The 14,367-nt window shown below is 36.2% G+C and overlaps 1 protein-coding gene across 1 annotated transcript in view; it reads left to right on the plus strand.

The window, feature by feature from the left end:
• Positions 1-13,809, plus strand: part of AHR (aryl hydrocarbon receptor) — a 62,013-nt gene extending 48,204 nt beyond the window's left edge. Inside the window, exons 6-11 of the mRNA XM_088533496.1 lie at positions 134-264; positions 1,086-1,288; positions 2,928-3,037; positions 4,527-4,668; positions 5,505-6,777; positions 10,694-13,809. Of these exons, the coding sequence (XP_088389622.1) occupies positions 134-264; positions 1,086-1,288; positions 2,928-3,037; positions 4,527-4,668; positions 5,505-6,777; positions 10,694-10,849 (2,015 nt within the window). The 3' untranslated portion in view covers positions 10,850-13,809. The remainder of the gene's footprint in view (positions 1-133; positions 265-1,085; positions 1,289-2,927; positions 3,038-4,526; positions 4,669-5,504; positions 6,778-10,693) is intronic.
• The last annotated feature ends 558 nt before the right edge of the window (positions 13,810-14,367 follow it).

Genomic DNA, 14,367 nt, shown 5'->3' on the forward strand with positions numbered 1-14,367 from the left:
TTTCTATTTTACATTGTTCTTGTTCAGGACATGACCTGAGGTTTTGTTTATGAGACGGAAGACGATTTGTTATAGATAGCCTTTACTAGGTGTTCTTCTAAAAATAATCCTTATAAATAATCCTTTCCTGTAGGAGATAATGGCTTTTCACAGCCAGCAACCTATTATAACCCAGACCAACTTCCTCCAGAAAATTCTTCCTTTATGGAAAGGAATTTCATCTGCAGGTTACGATGCCTCCTGGATAATTCATCTGGGTTCCTGGTGAGTACAGACTGAGGTAAAATCTTCTGGACATGGATAAAAGTTGCCAATTTACAGCATCCCTTACAATATGTGGAGCAACTTGCTTTATTTGTTGAGTCTCTGAAGATATCTGAGCTGCTTGAACCAGTTTATGGTCGCTAATGGCATTAAATGACAAGTTCTATTCCTGGGTTGCCTCAGGAAAATGCATCATGTTGTTAGAATCGTGGCTCAGGTTCTGCTGTGAAATAAAACTAAGTATCTACTTCTGTGAAGTACAATATGGTTTATGAATTAAAAAGCCTTATTTTCCGTTGGGTATCTTGAAATTATTTAAAGTTAATAATCAACAGAAGCAATTTTTTTCCTTATTTAGAAAAATATTTGTTTTAGATACACTTGTTGATTGTCGGTTCTATGGTTTCTAAAACAAATAATGTGGGTTTATCTTCCTCTGCATGACTGCTTACCAATAGACTTGTTTATATAAGGTTTTGTAATTGTATGCTCTATGCTAATGATTGACAGAAATGCAAGAGCATAAGTAAATGCTCAATTAATTAAATAAGGTTCATTTGCTATTAGATGCATTTTTTGCCTTTTTTAACAAAAGAGCCTTGTGTTAGTTCTTTTTCAAGTTTATTTCTTGGTAGATTTCCAAGTGAAATGAAGGTATCAGTAGTGCTCTGAACTTGTTTACTAAACTTCATGTATATCATGCTAAAAAGATTAAATGTAATAGATTTGAAAGAAAAGAAAGGTATATTTTACTCCATGATGGCCTATCTGACTCTTAAATATCTCCAGTATGTAACAATTACTTCTTTTCTCTTCCAAAGGCCATGAATTTTCAAGGACGATTAAAGTTTCTCCATGGACAAAATAAGAAAGGGAAGGATGGCGCTACTTTGTCTCCTCAGCTTGCTCTATTTGCAGTAGCTACTCCTCTGCAGCCACCATCTATCCTTGAGATACGAACCAAAAACTTCATCTTCAGAACTAAACACAAACTGGACTTCACACCTACTGGCTGTGATGCAAAGTAGGTACAAATTCTTCTACACAGAACTCTACTCAATTGCTAATGATAGGCTTCAAATATGTATTTGAAATAGAAAGGTGGTTAGTGTTTCAGTCAATACGGATGATGGTCTAGTATCTGTTATGATTTTTCTCTTTATCTGCTAGGAAATAAATGAAAATAAGAAATATTTTAGAGTATTTCCTTGAAAATTTGTGCTGCTTTCTGTCTCTGGATCTTTAAAAACATAAAAAGACAAACCTCAGACTTGTTATCCTACAGTAACAGAATGCTAATTAATTTTACTAATGAAGTCTAATGTTTTGATCTGGCTTAAATTCCGTCTTTAGAACTGACAGAACAAGTTCTACATGCCTGTTTTCCAGTCGAAATAAGTGTAAGATACAATGGAAATGAAATTTATTACAAATTAAACAAAGTTCTCTTTTATGCTGTGACTTTGACCCGTTTCCAAACCATTCTTTTCCTTTATAAAAACTGGAAGCACTACCATGTTACTAGATCAGCATCACACAACTGTGCATCAACATGGCAAGAAGCCCATTGAGATGCTTCCTTATGTAAAAGTCTTTGGCCTCCTTCCTTCCTTCTTCCCTCCCTCCCTATTTTTGACTGACAATCAGTTTTCAGTGTGTGTGTTTTTGTTTTGTTCCCCCTCGAATATCTCATGGTGGATTTCCATACCTATGCCTTACCTGAAACCTTCAATTTTTGTCTTGTTTTAAACTTTTCCATGTATTGTTCTCTTTTTGTCTTTGGATCTTCATCTCTTTCTTCCAAGTCTGTTTTGATCTCTTTTTTACTATTTCTTTCTTTCCATCATATATCTCATAGTTCTCACTCTATGAGAACTCATATCATTGATCTGCCTGACCTCTAGTAAAACACACGTTTAGTCATATTGCAAGTAATCCTCTTAGAATGAATGAAATTCATTTCTGTTGGAACTTTGAGGAGCTCAGGCGAAGAGTGGCTGGCATAAAGTGGATGAGATGGCTCGTACCTTTTAAGTTGCAGAATGAGATCTAAAATACCTATCGCTTATTTAGAGGAGCAAATGTGAGCTTTTATGCAGCAGAAAGAAAAGTGAGTTGCAGCCCGATTGGCACAACTGAATTTCTATCTCACACTTTGAGGGAAGGTGAGACAGTTCTTTGGCAATCGTGCGAACCCGATAGCCCAAACCACTTGATAGCAAAAGATATATAACTCTAGTTTTAAATTACAAAATAAATTAGCCAAGAAAGTTTAGATAACTAAAGTTAGACTGCTACTTAATTCTTCATACAAGCATTTACAGGTAAATGCTATGAAATAGGGCCAGGAGAATAGTATCTTTTATTGCACCTGCTGGGGGCTGCCTGCTGTAACTGAGCAAGTGGTCAATAATACAGTAATTAGCTTTAAAATATGAAATTAGTGGGCTACCTTAGCTGTAAATATACTTTTTTGCAAACCTGTTTTGAGTCATTGAAGCCAGCTTGGGGAGCTAGTTAAAGTTTCATGATTTGTTCACTACCTTTTTATTAGACCTTTCATACTTCTGCATTCAATTGATGTTTCAAGAAAACGTTGTTAGCATTTATATCTGCAAAGTTTTAGCATAATTGATTTGAATGTTTCTTCTTTAACCTTTCAGAGGAAAGATTGTTCTGGGATACACTGAAGCAGAGCTGTGTATGAGAGGAACAGGATACCAGTTTGTTCATGCAGCTGATATGCTTTATTGTGCAGAAAATCATGTCCGAAGTAAGTTCCTTTCCCTAAGAAAGGCTGAAAAAGCAAAGCATGACTTATATTCATAACGAAAATATCATGAAGCGCTTTAAAAATTAATCTTTCCCTTATCAAAAGAATACCCATGATTTTTATGTGACCTTGCCCTCCTTAAAAGAGTGTGCACTGGATGAAGAAATATTTAAGAAGTCTATCTAGATCCTTTTAGTTTAAATATCCCAGTTTGTCAGTCACATCTTGCTCTTCTCACTTCCTTCTGTGCACAACCCAACTTCTGCTATTTCAACAACTTCCTTCTGGGAGGAGAAACTATTTTTAATATAGCTTTCCTGTTGGGAAATAAATAAAGCATTTTCTTTTGATCTCAGTGTAAGCTTTTTTTAACAAAAGTAAACCACTGAATTGGGATGCTAGTGTCATATAAATTCCTATTATTAAGTCCTAGCAGCTTAATTTGTTTTAAGTAACAGTTTAAGAAGAAAATTCTCATTTTTCAAGCTAGTAAAGAAATAAATATCAGTTATTTGATATGTAACCTTTTGATAGACTTCTTTCTTTTTTTTTCAGCATATTTTGGTGATGCTTCTCGTTTATTGAATTATCTTGAAAAAACGTTCTTGTTCTTTTCTTCCTTTATGTATAACTAAACAAATCCTGCTAGCAGCTTAGATCTTAACCTATATTAAGCAGCTACTCTGTTTCAAGGACAGCTCAATCACTTTTGTCCCATATAATAGACCAGGACTTGAAGCAATGGTGGCAGATGAAGCTTAAAAAAAAAATCAGATTTGGGATTTATTCCAAAGCTAAATAAATAAAAGTGAAAAAGGTTTGCAGAGCAGCACCTATTGAACATTCACTCTGTTTTAAAATTCTTCTTCTGTAGTTTGTGGTGCTAAATTAAAGAAAGAAGTCTCCTTTTAGTTCAGATTATTCTGTTAGGATTCTTAAACTTCTATATTTTTTATTTCTTTTTTTGTCTAGAAATACAGCAGATTCAGCAGTGTAGAATTAAGCATTGCCAGTGAAGTTGAGAGAAAGTCAGAATGGAAAATGTGTTTTGAAATAGCACTGCATTAATTATCAAAGTGTGAAAGACCTTTGATTAATAATTAATGTATGTTCTAATTGTCTAAACTGTGGCCACTTTTCAACAGTAAAAGAGATTTTGGCTTTTTTATTTACATCCTCTAATATTTAACATTCTCTGCTACTACAGAAATAACAGATAAGGCAGTATAGATTAAACATTGCCGTTCTGTAGTGGATCGTACAATGAGTTGTAATTTTTGGCTTTTATATTTGACAGTAATGAGACATGCTTAAAAGTGATCCATCATCCTGTTTTGCTAGGAATAAATCAGAGCTGCATCAAAATGAAATAATTGAGGACATGAGATTGTGAAATTGCCCCATAAATGGGATTACCCTCATGACATGCCAGGTTTTCCTGTTTATGTTCAGTGGACACTAAGCAGTATGTTTGCCCTTTATTAACTAGTGATGAAGACTGGAGAGAGTGGAATGACTGTGTTTAGGCTTCTAACCAAAGAAAATCGATGGGCTTGGGTTCAAGCAAATGCACGCCTTGTCTACAAAAATGGAAGACCAGATTACATCATTGCCACGCAGAGACCTCTTACGTAAGTCATCATTGCCTAAGGAAGTGTACTTCAACCAGCAGAGTTCAGTTTTTGACCTTGTTGATGTTCAGAAGTGATTGGTTTATTTTTAAATAAACCATCTTTGAATGTTGAAAGTTTGAAGAGATTTTCATTTGCTAGCCAATATTAAAAAGAGATTTTACCTTTTCAGTGTTTATGTATGTGTCATAGCCCTCCCTTTAATGTTGATATTTTTTATCAAAAGTTTGATATCTTAATTTTTATAAAGAGTAAGAGAAGTGGTACAAACACCGAGTTATTCCAGTCAAGATATTTTTAATTCAGTACCCCAGTAAGCAAAAATTAAGAAAATCCAACTGCAGATGTGTAGAGAAAAAAAATGTCTAACATGCAGCAATTAAGATCTTTATGGTCCTGATTCCAAATAATATAGAATTAAGTGTTATTATACAAATGAAACATTTTTGATGGTGAGTTTGTAAAAGAGAAAAAAGTAAATACTACAATACCAAAGTATTCATTTACCTCCCATGTCAAGAAAAGTATAGTGCATGGAACAAAGGCCATTTATGTTCATGTGAGCTCATAATACACAGAAAACGGTGTATGCTATCCAGGTTTAATTACAACTGTAATACGTAAGGGTGGTGTTACAGCCATAAGCTCCTTATATCATAAGCTGCCTCTTGGTTTTACTCAGCCAAGTTGAGCTGGAATAGCTAGGAATTTGAAAAATGCCTAGAGATAGCATAAGGGTTTGGGGATTTTGTTTTTTATATTAATTCCAAAGGACAAAAAACACTGTTGTAGTTATAGTATTGCAGTATTGTGCCATATTTTTTATTTATTTTCAGAGATGAAGAGGGGGCAGAACATCTACGGAAGCGTAACATGAAGTTGCCCTTCATGTTCGCCACTGGTGAGGCTGTGTTATATGAGGTAACTTTCCCTATGTCGAGCCTTATGGATCCTTCCCAGCCGAAGAACAAAAGTACCATGGGAAAAGGAGCTGCTGCCAAAGCTACGCTACTCAAAGATTCCGTGGATCCAAACTCCCTTCTCGGTGCCATGTTAAGGCAAGATGAGTCTGTGTATCTCTGCCCTCCAGCATCAAATAAATTCTCCTTTGAGCGGAGCCTCTTTACAGACACCAAGGATGAATTGGCCAATGTTATTAGCAGTGACTGGCCAGACACTCTCCTACCCTCTGGAAACCACAACATTCTGAAACAGGAGCTAATGGAGTGTTCCCAAGACACTGATATGCTACTTCCTGAAGACAGTGCAGCACTCTTTCAAGATAATAAAACCAGTGAGTTGTACAGCATCATGAAAAATCTGGGTATTGACTTTGAAGATCTAAAATGTATTCAGCAAGATGAGGAGTTTTTTAAAACTGAGTTATCTGGTGTGGATGATATTGGAGACATTGATATAACTGATGAAATTCTGACTTATGTTCAGGATTCCTTAAATAATAAGTCTGACTTCCTGTATTCAGGTTGCGAACAGCAACAGCCTCTGGTCCAGAATGCTGGTTGCTTGGTACAGCAAGAATTTGATCAGCATCAACTTCATCAGCACCAGAAACAGCTTGTGGAGCAACAGCAGCAGCAGCAGCAGCAGCTGTGTCAAAAGATGAAGCATATGCAAGTCAACGGGATGTTCACGAACTGGGGCTCCGGCAGCAGCATGCCCCTGAGCTGCTCCCAGCAGCAGCCCGAGCAATACGCGTTTCCCGGCATGCATGCCGCTGCTCCAGAGTTCTACAAATCGGAAGTAAACACTGCACCTTATGCATGTAGGCAGGAGTTCATTCCTTACAAACAGCCCACACCTATGATGCCACAGCTCTCTAACTTTACCCAAATGGATTTCCCTGTAGCAGATTTTGACCGATCGAACTATTCTGCTTCTTCCAACTTTGAGGATTTTCTCAGTTGTTTGCAGCAAGTCCCTGAAAATCAGGAGTGTGGGATAAACTCTGAACCAGTTATGGTAACTCCTCAAACGTGCTATGCAGGTGCTGTGTCTATGTACCAGTGCACACAAGAAGCACAGCCCAGCTGTGTAGAACAAATGCAGTATGATCCAGTGGTGACAGGTCAACAAGTGTTGTTGAACAAGGTATGGTAACGTGTTGTTATGATGCTTTCATTTGGAATCCATTTTTTGGTTGACTTAACGGCATGCCGAGTTTGTTATAACTGAATGACTGAGTTTAAAATTGTTATCTTAGCACTTTGCTATATTGAACAAAGTTGCATTCGGTCACATCTTTCTGTCCGCATAGCCGCGTCCTGGGTGCTTTCAAGACTGTCACCTGGCTTTGGCAGCATTATACTCAAACAACACAGTGGGACAACTAGTTTACTGTACGAAATAGAACTTTTCCCAGTACAAGACCGGAGCAAAGGGAAAGGAGATTGGTCGGAATATTAGAATTTGACTATGTGAATTTTGTGGAGGGATGAAATGATATCAGTGCTGTCATATGGCAGATACATTTGCCATATATGTTTTAAGGTTCCAGAAAAATCTCTAGTTTTAAAAATTTTACGGTAGTCTATAGCTACTCAGATTCTTAGAAGATTTTAGGATTAAGTATGAGATTGTAGCATTGCGTAATTTGTGTGAATATTATGAACTGTTGCATTTATACACATGACAATACTACAGAAAGATTTTCATAACATGCTGTAAACAAAGGTCAGTTTGTTCCTCAAGCTTCTGCTTAAATTACGTCTTCTGCAAACAAGAGAGGGAAAGAACTTATCCACAGGAGAAAAGCGGAGCTTTTTTCACACTGTGCTAAGAAAAGTACACAACAGAAGCAGTAGAAAATAGAGAAGCGTGGCTTTATCACAAGTTGCAGTTTTACTGCAGTTCTTCATAGGTAGAATTAACTTAGAAATAAAAACTTTAATTACTAGGGGAATTCCTAATTTAGAATGAAGTGTGCTGAAGTACCATACCAAATCATACCATTTACTTTTATTAATGCTGTTCAAGTACAGAGATGCAATTCTTTCCCCCCCGCCAAGAGTTTATATTCCAAAGCACTGATCCTACAAATGCTTATGCACATGCATAAGCATTTACAGAATTAAAGTATTAATTGGCATTTAACCTACACAAGACAGAGGTGAGGAATGCGAGCAGAACATGCACAGTTTTCTTGGTATGTATGATTGCAAATACAAACCAAACCCTTTTGTAAAACTGCTTTACCAGTGGAAAAAATAAAATTGCACAATTACTAAAGTTCAATGTAGCACAGTTCAACAAGATGACTAGCTGCTGCCCGAGTTTTCAAGGACTGAAATAGCATGAAGTTACTTTGGCAAAGTTCAGTGAGGAAGCTTGCACACACTTGGCTGTGCCGTGCCTGGCTGTGGTCAGTGCTATTAATCCTTTGTAGCCCTCGATAATAGGGTTGAAAAGCGATTCCGGGGTGAGCGACATTCATCCCTGTTACAACACAGAGCTGTTCCTTGCACAAGATCTGTAGGGGTGCAGCTCATCAGTCTTGAACTACAAGCATCTGAGCTATTGCATTTTCTACTTTGTTGCCTGTACTTGACTACTTTTACTTCTCATATATCCGTAAAAAGGCTTACTAACCAAAACAGCAGCTCTACATGCAGTTGCAGTAAATGAATAAATTTACTTTATTTTTGCTAGGATGTTTTGCTGCAGTACTAGTGTTGCCTTTAACTTGACTGTCAGAAAATAATCCTTCCTTAAGCCATTTGGAGGCATGTTCAATCCCTTCTGCTCTGGGGTGCCCATGCAGAATGCATCTGCAGGGTGTTGCATGAGGAGAAGCCTGGCGCAGAACTGAGGTTACAGTTGTCCATCTTGGCTCTCATGTGCCCCCGAAGAGACCTGGAGAATCCTTGTGCAAAGGCCCTTAAATGAGCAGCTCTGTTCTTCATGAGTAATCATGAATAGCTGATTGCTGTCTTAATGTCCTTGGAGCTCCAAAACCTATTTATGCAAAATGGGAAGAGCACTGGGAAAAGAAGAGGCTACTTGTGCAGATAGCACTGCCTTTTGCGTCCCATGTTGCTACATACTGTTCACATGACTTTAAAAGAAGTCACTTGTATCAGACGGTACCCAGTTTTGAACTGTAGTAGGATCTGCCAGCCAACATTTATATAGATTCAGGGCAAAGTGCAGCATCAATGTCAACCGGTAGAAATAATATTGTATATAAAAATCTTTTAGTCTAGAGAGAAGTGGCAATGCTCCAAGGGAAAGTAACCCTATGTTTCTGTATCCTTTTAGTAGCAAGATTAAATACAGTCTTGTATCAGAGGAGTAGGAGAAAATTAAAGTATGTGAATCCTAAGGAACTAGTAAGTCAAAAGTAGACTGCTGCACTTAAAATTGTAAAGTACTTTCTATGCCAAAGCCAAAGTGGTAAACGGCATTACATTTGTTTATTGTAAATGGAGCGAATTTACCACTACTTATGGTAATAAAATTATCAAGATTTGATTTCTATTAAAGATGTAACTAAGTAAATCTGATATCACTATCCTGAGCCTCCATTCAGACAGCGAAACCAAATCGGAGCATTCTTCAACAGGATTTAGCATCCTGACATCCCAGCGGGCTAGAGGTTAGAGTCTGGTTAGAGTCTCATGTCTGTAACGTGAGTCATAATTCCTGTCCTTTCATCGTCCTTCCAACCGCAGTTGGTTTCTATGTGAAAAGATGCAGAGATTGGAAAGCCACAAGGGCCCATTGTGATTATCAGCCTTGACCTTCTGCCTAACGTGCAACTCGTCTGTCCCACCTAAACCCGTTCCTGTTGAACTGGTGCATCTGTGGTAGGACAACAGCCAACACTGGCTAAATAGATTTTCAGAGCTGGAAGGGGTAGAATGGCCTTTGGTAAATTGGTTGCTTTTTTAAGGTCAGTATTGCTTTGATAAACAGGAGAAAACACTCGCCATTTACTAGAGCCTACTCAGAGAATCTTGTTATAAATTTTAATGAGTGTGCTTATCTTATTAGTGAAGAATACTAAAATCTAATTCTGAAGGAGGAGTTGCCAGAAGTTACCCTGGCTTGTGTTATCCTATCTACCTTAAAAATAGACATCCTTAGATTAAAGCATGCAATTCACATAGCTATAGTCTAGTTATTGAAAATTTGGAAGAAAAATAACTGTACTCAGTTTCAAAGTCAGATTTCAACGATCTGGCTAGCAGGGGAAAAAAGAGTTTCCAACAGCCAACATAATTTGGCAGATAGATGGATGGATAAATATTTGATACATATTTTAAGGAAGAATCTTGAATGAATGAGGGGATACTTCCGATAAGAGTTACTCCCAAAGAAATGATGGAGATGTTTAAAATATTTTGTTTTAGTTTCTTTGCATGACTGAGCGAAGTATTTGGTAGATAATGCAAGCTTTCCGTAGCATGACAGGCAGCATTGCAGCAGTTGATTAAAATAATCCTACGAACAGTTATGTCAAGACTGATGAAAGCCATTCGTTGCTCTTTCTTGGCTTTGTCAATATGAAGATCATTTGTCAAAAGAGCCCACCCTAAGACAGCTCAGCCGGTAGAGACTGCTCAGTCACTTCAGTGTACAAAGAGGGCTGAACGTGCCCGTGTGGGAGAACTGTGAAGTCTGGATGCCATTGCAGACATTAAAGTATGCAAATAGGTGGCTTTTAAAATGTAACAGCTGGAAGAGGAAATTAGAAGTACTCAGGCTGTACTTTCTACAAATAACTGCACTATGCTTTAGATTCTGGCTACATGTTTCTTTCGTTAGCCGTAAGTAGAATTACCAACAACTGTAGCAAGGATAGGTTTCAGTAATGATTCAGACATCACTTTAAATCAATTAGCTTTGTAACATTCATCTTCAAAAAACAGCTTTAAAGCAGCTTTGAAGCTGTTCATTATGTTTGAAGATGATCTCATCCAATCTGTGTATTTAAGAGGATTTTTTTAAAACTTCTAAGTTAATCGGTTGCTCATGCTAACCTTTTATATTGTCTTTTCTCCCCCAGTTCCAGAACGGTTTCAATGGAGGAAATGTAAATGAAGCATATCCCTCTCAGTTAGATGTGATCAGTAATACACAGACTGCCACACATCTTCAGCCTCTTCACCATCCAGCAGAACCCAGATCCTTCTCAGATTTGGCATCTAGTGGATTTATGTAACTCCGATCCAGATTTGCATCTGTGATTTTTGTCTGGGCATCGGGCTGCTCTGAGGAAAAGCTTGATAAGTCCACCTCTGAACATTGGGCTTTAATGGCTAAATTACCTGTTGAGAAGTTGAGGTTGGTTGCACTATATATACTGATAGGATATGTAATCCAAGACCTAATTTTTTAGGGTGACAGGTGGGAATGAAAACTTTTTGACTAAAAGTATGCATGTGCTGTTTTCCATCAGACTGTGTCATTGCAGTATGGATTGCATATGTACTACATACTATGTCATGCTACACAACATAAGATAAGGCAAATGGTTTTGTTGTTTAGAAAAATAATTGGGCACTTTACAAATAGCATCAATGGCACAAGGAAGATGATTTCACACATGGATTAATTATTTCCAGACTTTATTTTAAAAAAACTATATTAAAAAGTTCTGAAATAATGAAAATCAAAAGCACTTAATTTTACTGTGTACTAAGCTCTTTAATCACTTATATTTAAATCCTTTTGTTTTAAGTCTCCATTTCTAGCACTTTAATAGAAGGCTTAACACAAGGATATGATATGCAACTTCAGGTTTTCTATGAAACAGATCCCTTGCATTCCTCCTTATATTGTCAACCTTAAGTGCCTCACAATTTAGCCACCTTCATTCTGAAGGGAGCTTATTTTAGAAAACTCACCATTAATGTCATCCATATTATGTGAACTTTTATCTAACATCTACAGTGCTACTGGCGGTATCTTTTCTTTTCCTGAAGACAATTTGTTAGTGCTCATCCTTATCTGTGGATTTGTTACACTATTATCTGGAGTTTGTAGTGTTCTGAATTTAGTTCAGCTGAGGAGTTTTAGTTTATTCTCTACTGCTTTTCTGCTTTCTTCAGGTAATACAGGGTATATTGAGAAAAAAAAAAAGGCAGATTTTGCTGAGGAGGAACAGTTCCTCAGGATTAGTTTTAGGTTGTTAATGCTAAAAAACATGTGCCTTATCTTGTGTTAAAACACTCATAATGTTCTCTAGAAATAATACAAGGCTGCTCTATGCAAATACTTTCCTGAAGATGGATATTGAAAAGGATTGCATTTTAAATAAGGAGAAAAGGAGTCTCAATGGCAAGTAGTATTGAGGTTTACTTTTGTACAAAAAAAAATGACACTGAGTCACATTTTCTTTGGCTGCAGTTTTTAATGGTCGTGATAAGGAAAGAGTCCGTTGTTGTTAAATATTATCCCTAGCAAATTGCACTGCAAAGGACAGAGAGGCTATTCTTTTTATGTATGTGGATCCACTTCAAAGGCTTTATGCAAAATATGAAACTAAAAAACATAGTTCATTAGAGAAATTCTCTGTGTAATAAGATGAATTTTCAGGAAAATCCCATCTGCAAAGCATCATTCTGTTTTGTGTGTTTTATCTGAGAGGATTGTTAGAATTGTAGACACCAATGTTTGGTGCAAAATAATAGTCTACATGAAAAATATAGAAATGTGTATATGTTCAAAATATTTCATACTCATGTGCTGTATAGTACATATAAAATGTCTTTGTAAAATATTTTAAACCAGTTAATTCTAAAGTGTTACATCATTATATGTTAAGAACAATTTTATTGCATTTGTTATATATAATATAAAATGGCAATGTAGACAGTTTGTTTAAAACAGAGGAAAAAGTAAATCAACGCCTTCCAAGACAGTTGTTAATATTTTTTTTAATACATGGACAATCACTTAAACTTGGAATTCTTATTTGAAAAATGCTTTCTGTGAGGAAGAATGCGTCTTCTTCCACTTAGTGTTACAATATGCTAGGCCAAATTTCTAATTCTATTAAGACTTTTGGATGAATGATTTCAGCAGTTCTTTTGAGTGAAATTACCATATGTGAAAGGGACGTTAAGGAAGCAATTACTGTTCAGGAAAGCCCATAAAAAAATGTGGGTTGTAATACAAGCTTACTTTCCTCAACTTTTCAGATTTTGTTTTCAGTACAAGACATCGCTGAAATATTTAATTAGATCATTTAAATTAATTGGTCATGCTAGCACGTTCTAGTTAAGGTCTTGTTGTAAAGCACTATCTGAAACATCTTCCATATCTAGTTAGTGTACCATGTATGAATTTTAACTTGAAAATTAGAAAAATGCTGTAAAACTGAAAGGTTCAAAGGGATAATGTATGTTTTACATCTCACAAACCAGTGTATACCCTTTTTATGAGTTTAGTTAAACCAAATACGTGTTGTTCTCTCACTAAGTGCCAAGGATGCAGTACTGTAACGGTGCTGCCCTACTTACTGTAAACAAGTTAGTTGTTTATATGCATAATATCAGCTTATTTTGTGCATTATCTTATCTGTACAACATTGACTGTATTAGTGCACTCTTAATCTGCACCAAATTGTACCTAAAGTGCACAGATGTTTCTAAATTGGATCTCTATTAGCCCTCCAGGTCTCTTATAAGTAAGATATAACCCAGTGTTAATCAGTATTACTGTCCATTTTTGTACAAGTTTTCATAGCTTGTTTTTCTTTTCAGTTGTTTAATTTGCTATGCCTGCACATACCATGCAATACATTTATTGTGTTAAGGTATGGTTTTGTAGTGCTCTTGCTGATCTTCAATAAAGTTTGTAAGATGTAATATATGGTAATAAAATAATCACTTGAATGTAGCTGAAATGTATGTTCTCTTACTGCATAAATGTGTGATTTCAGCAGTGTACAAAGAGATCCATTATCATACAGTTGCTAATGTCTTTCCAGAGCTCATCGTCTAATAGTTTACAAAACTGCTGTTACTTACATTGCTGTAGACTTTGCACTTCTCTTAATTCTAGATGCAGATACAATGTATATAATTTAGAGTGTGAATGTGTATTTGTCCATGGACTGAGTATTTTCCTTTTATACTTGCATGAAAATGAGTTATTAATAAACATTGTAAATAGTAATCCGCAAGTAGCAGTTGGATTCAGTAAACAACTTGCTCTCAAGAAGCTTGAGTTTAGTGAGCCTGAAATTTGTTATGGATAATGAATTTCTTTGAATAAGGATACCTTTCCAAATAGAAAATAGATTTCATAAAGTATTTTCATTAAAGTAATTTCATAAAGTATTTGTTCTTGGAGGAGTATAGGAATTAGCATTTCTCCTGAATTAGTATTTCCCCTGCAAATATATGCTCAATGCTCATTTAAAAATAGGAGAAGAGTCATTGGAAAGCTAAATGCTGAGTAAGTGAACTCTTGGTGTTCTACTTACTTGACAGCATACATTTTTCAGATTTTCTTTCACTTACTTTCCACATCTTTGCTTAGAATTGGAAGACCTGACCCTGCTGTGTGTGTTGTGTATTCGTCTTGCTTTTAAATGGCATCTCCCTTTTTCATACGTATAGAGGAAACCTTGAATGATACATAAGAACAAAATGTATACCATCTGTTTATATTAGGAAATATGCTACGTTAGTAGATGACAGTGTGTTCTGCTCTGCAGTACAACCAATTAAA

This window comes from Tinamus guttatus, unplaced genomic scaffold (genome assembly GCF_059628265.1).
Source record: "Tinamus guttatus ecotype Peru unplaced genomic scaffold, ASM5962826v1 Tinamus_guttatus_pri_ptg000503l, whole genome shotgun sequence".
Lineage (NCBI taxonomy): Eukaryota > Metazoa > Chordata > Aves > Tinamiformes > Tinamidae > Tinamus > Tinamus guttatus.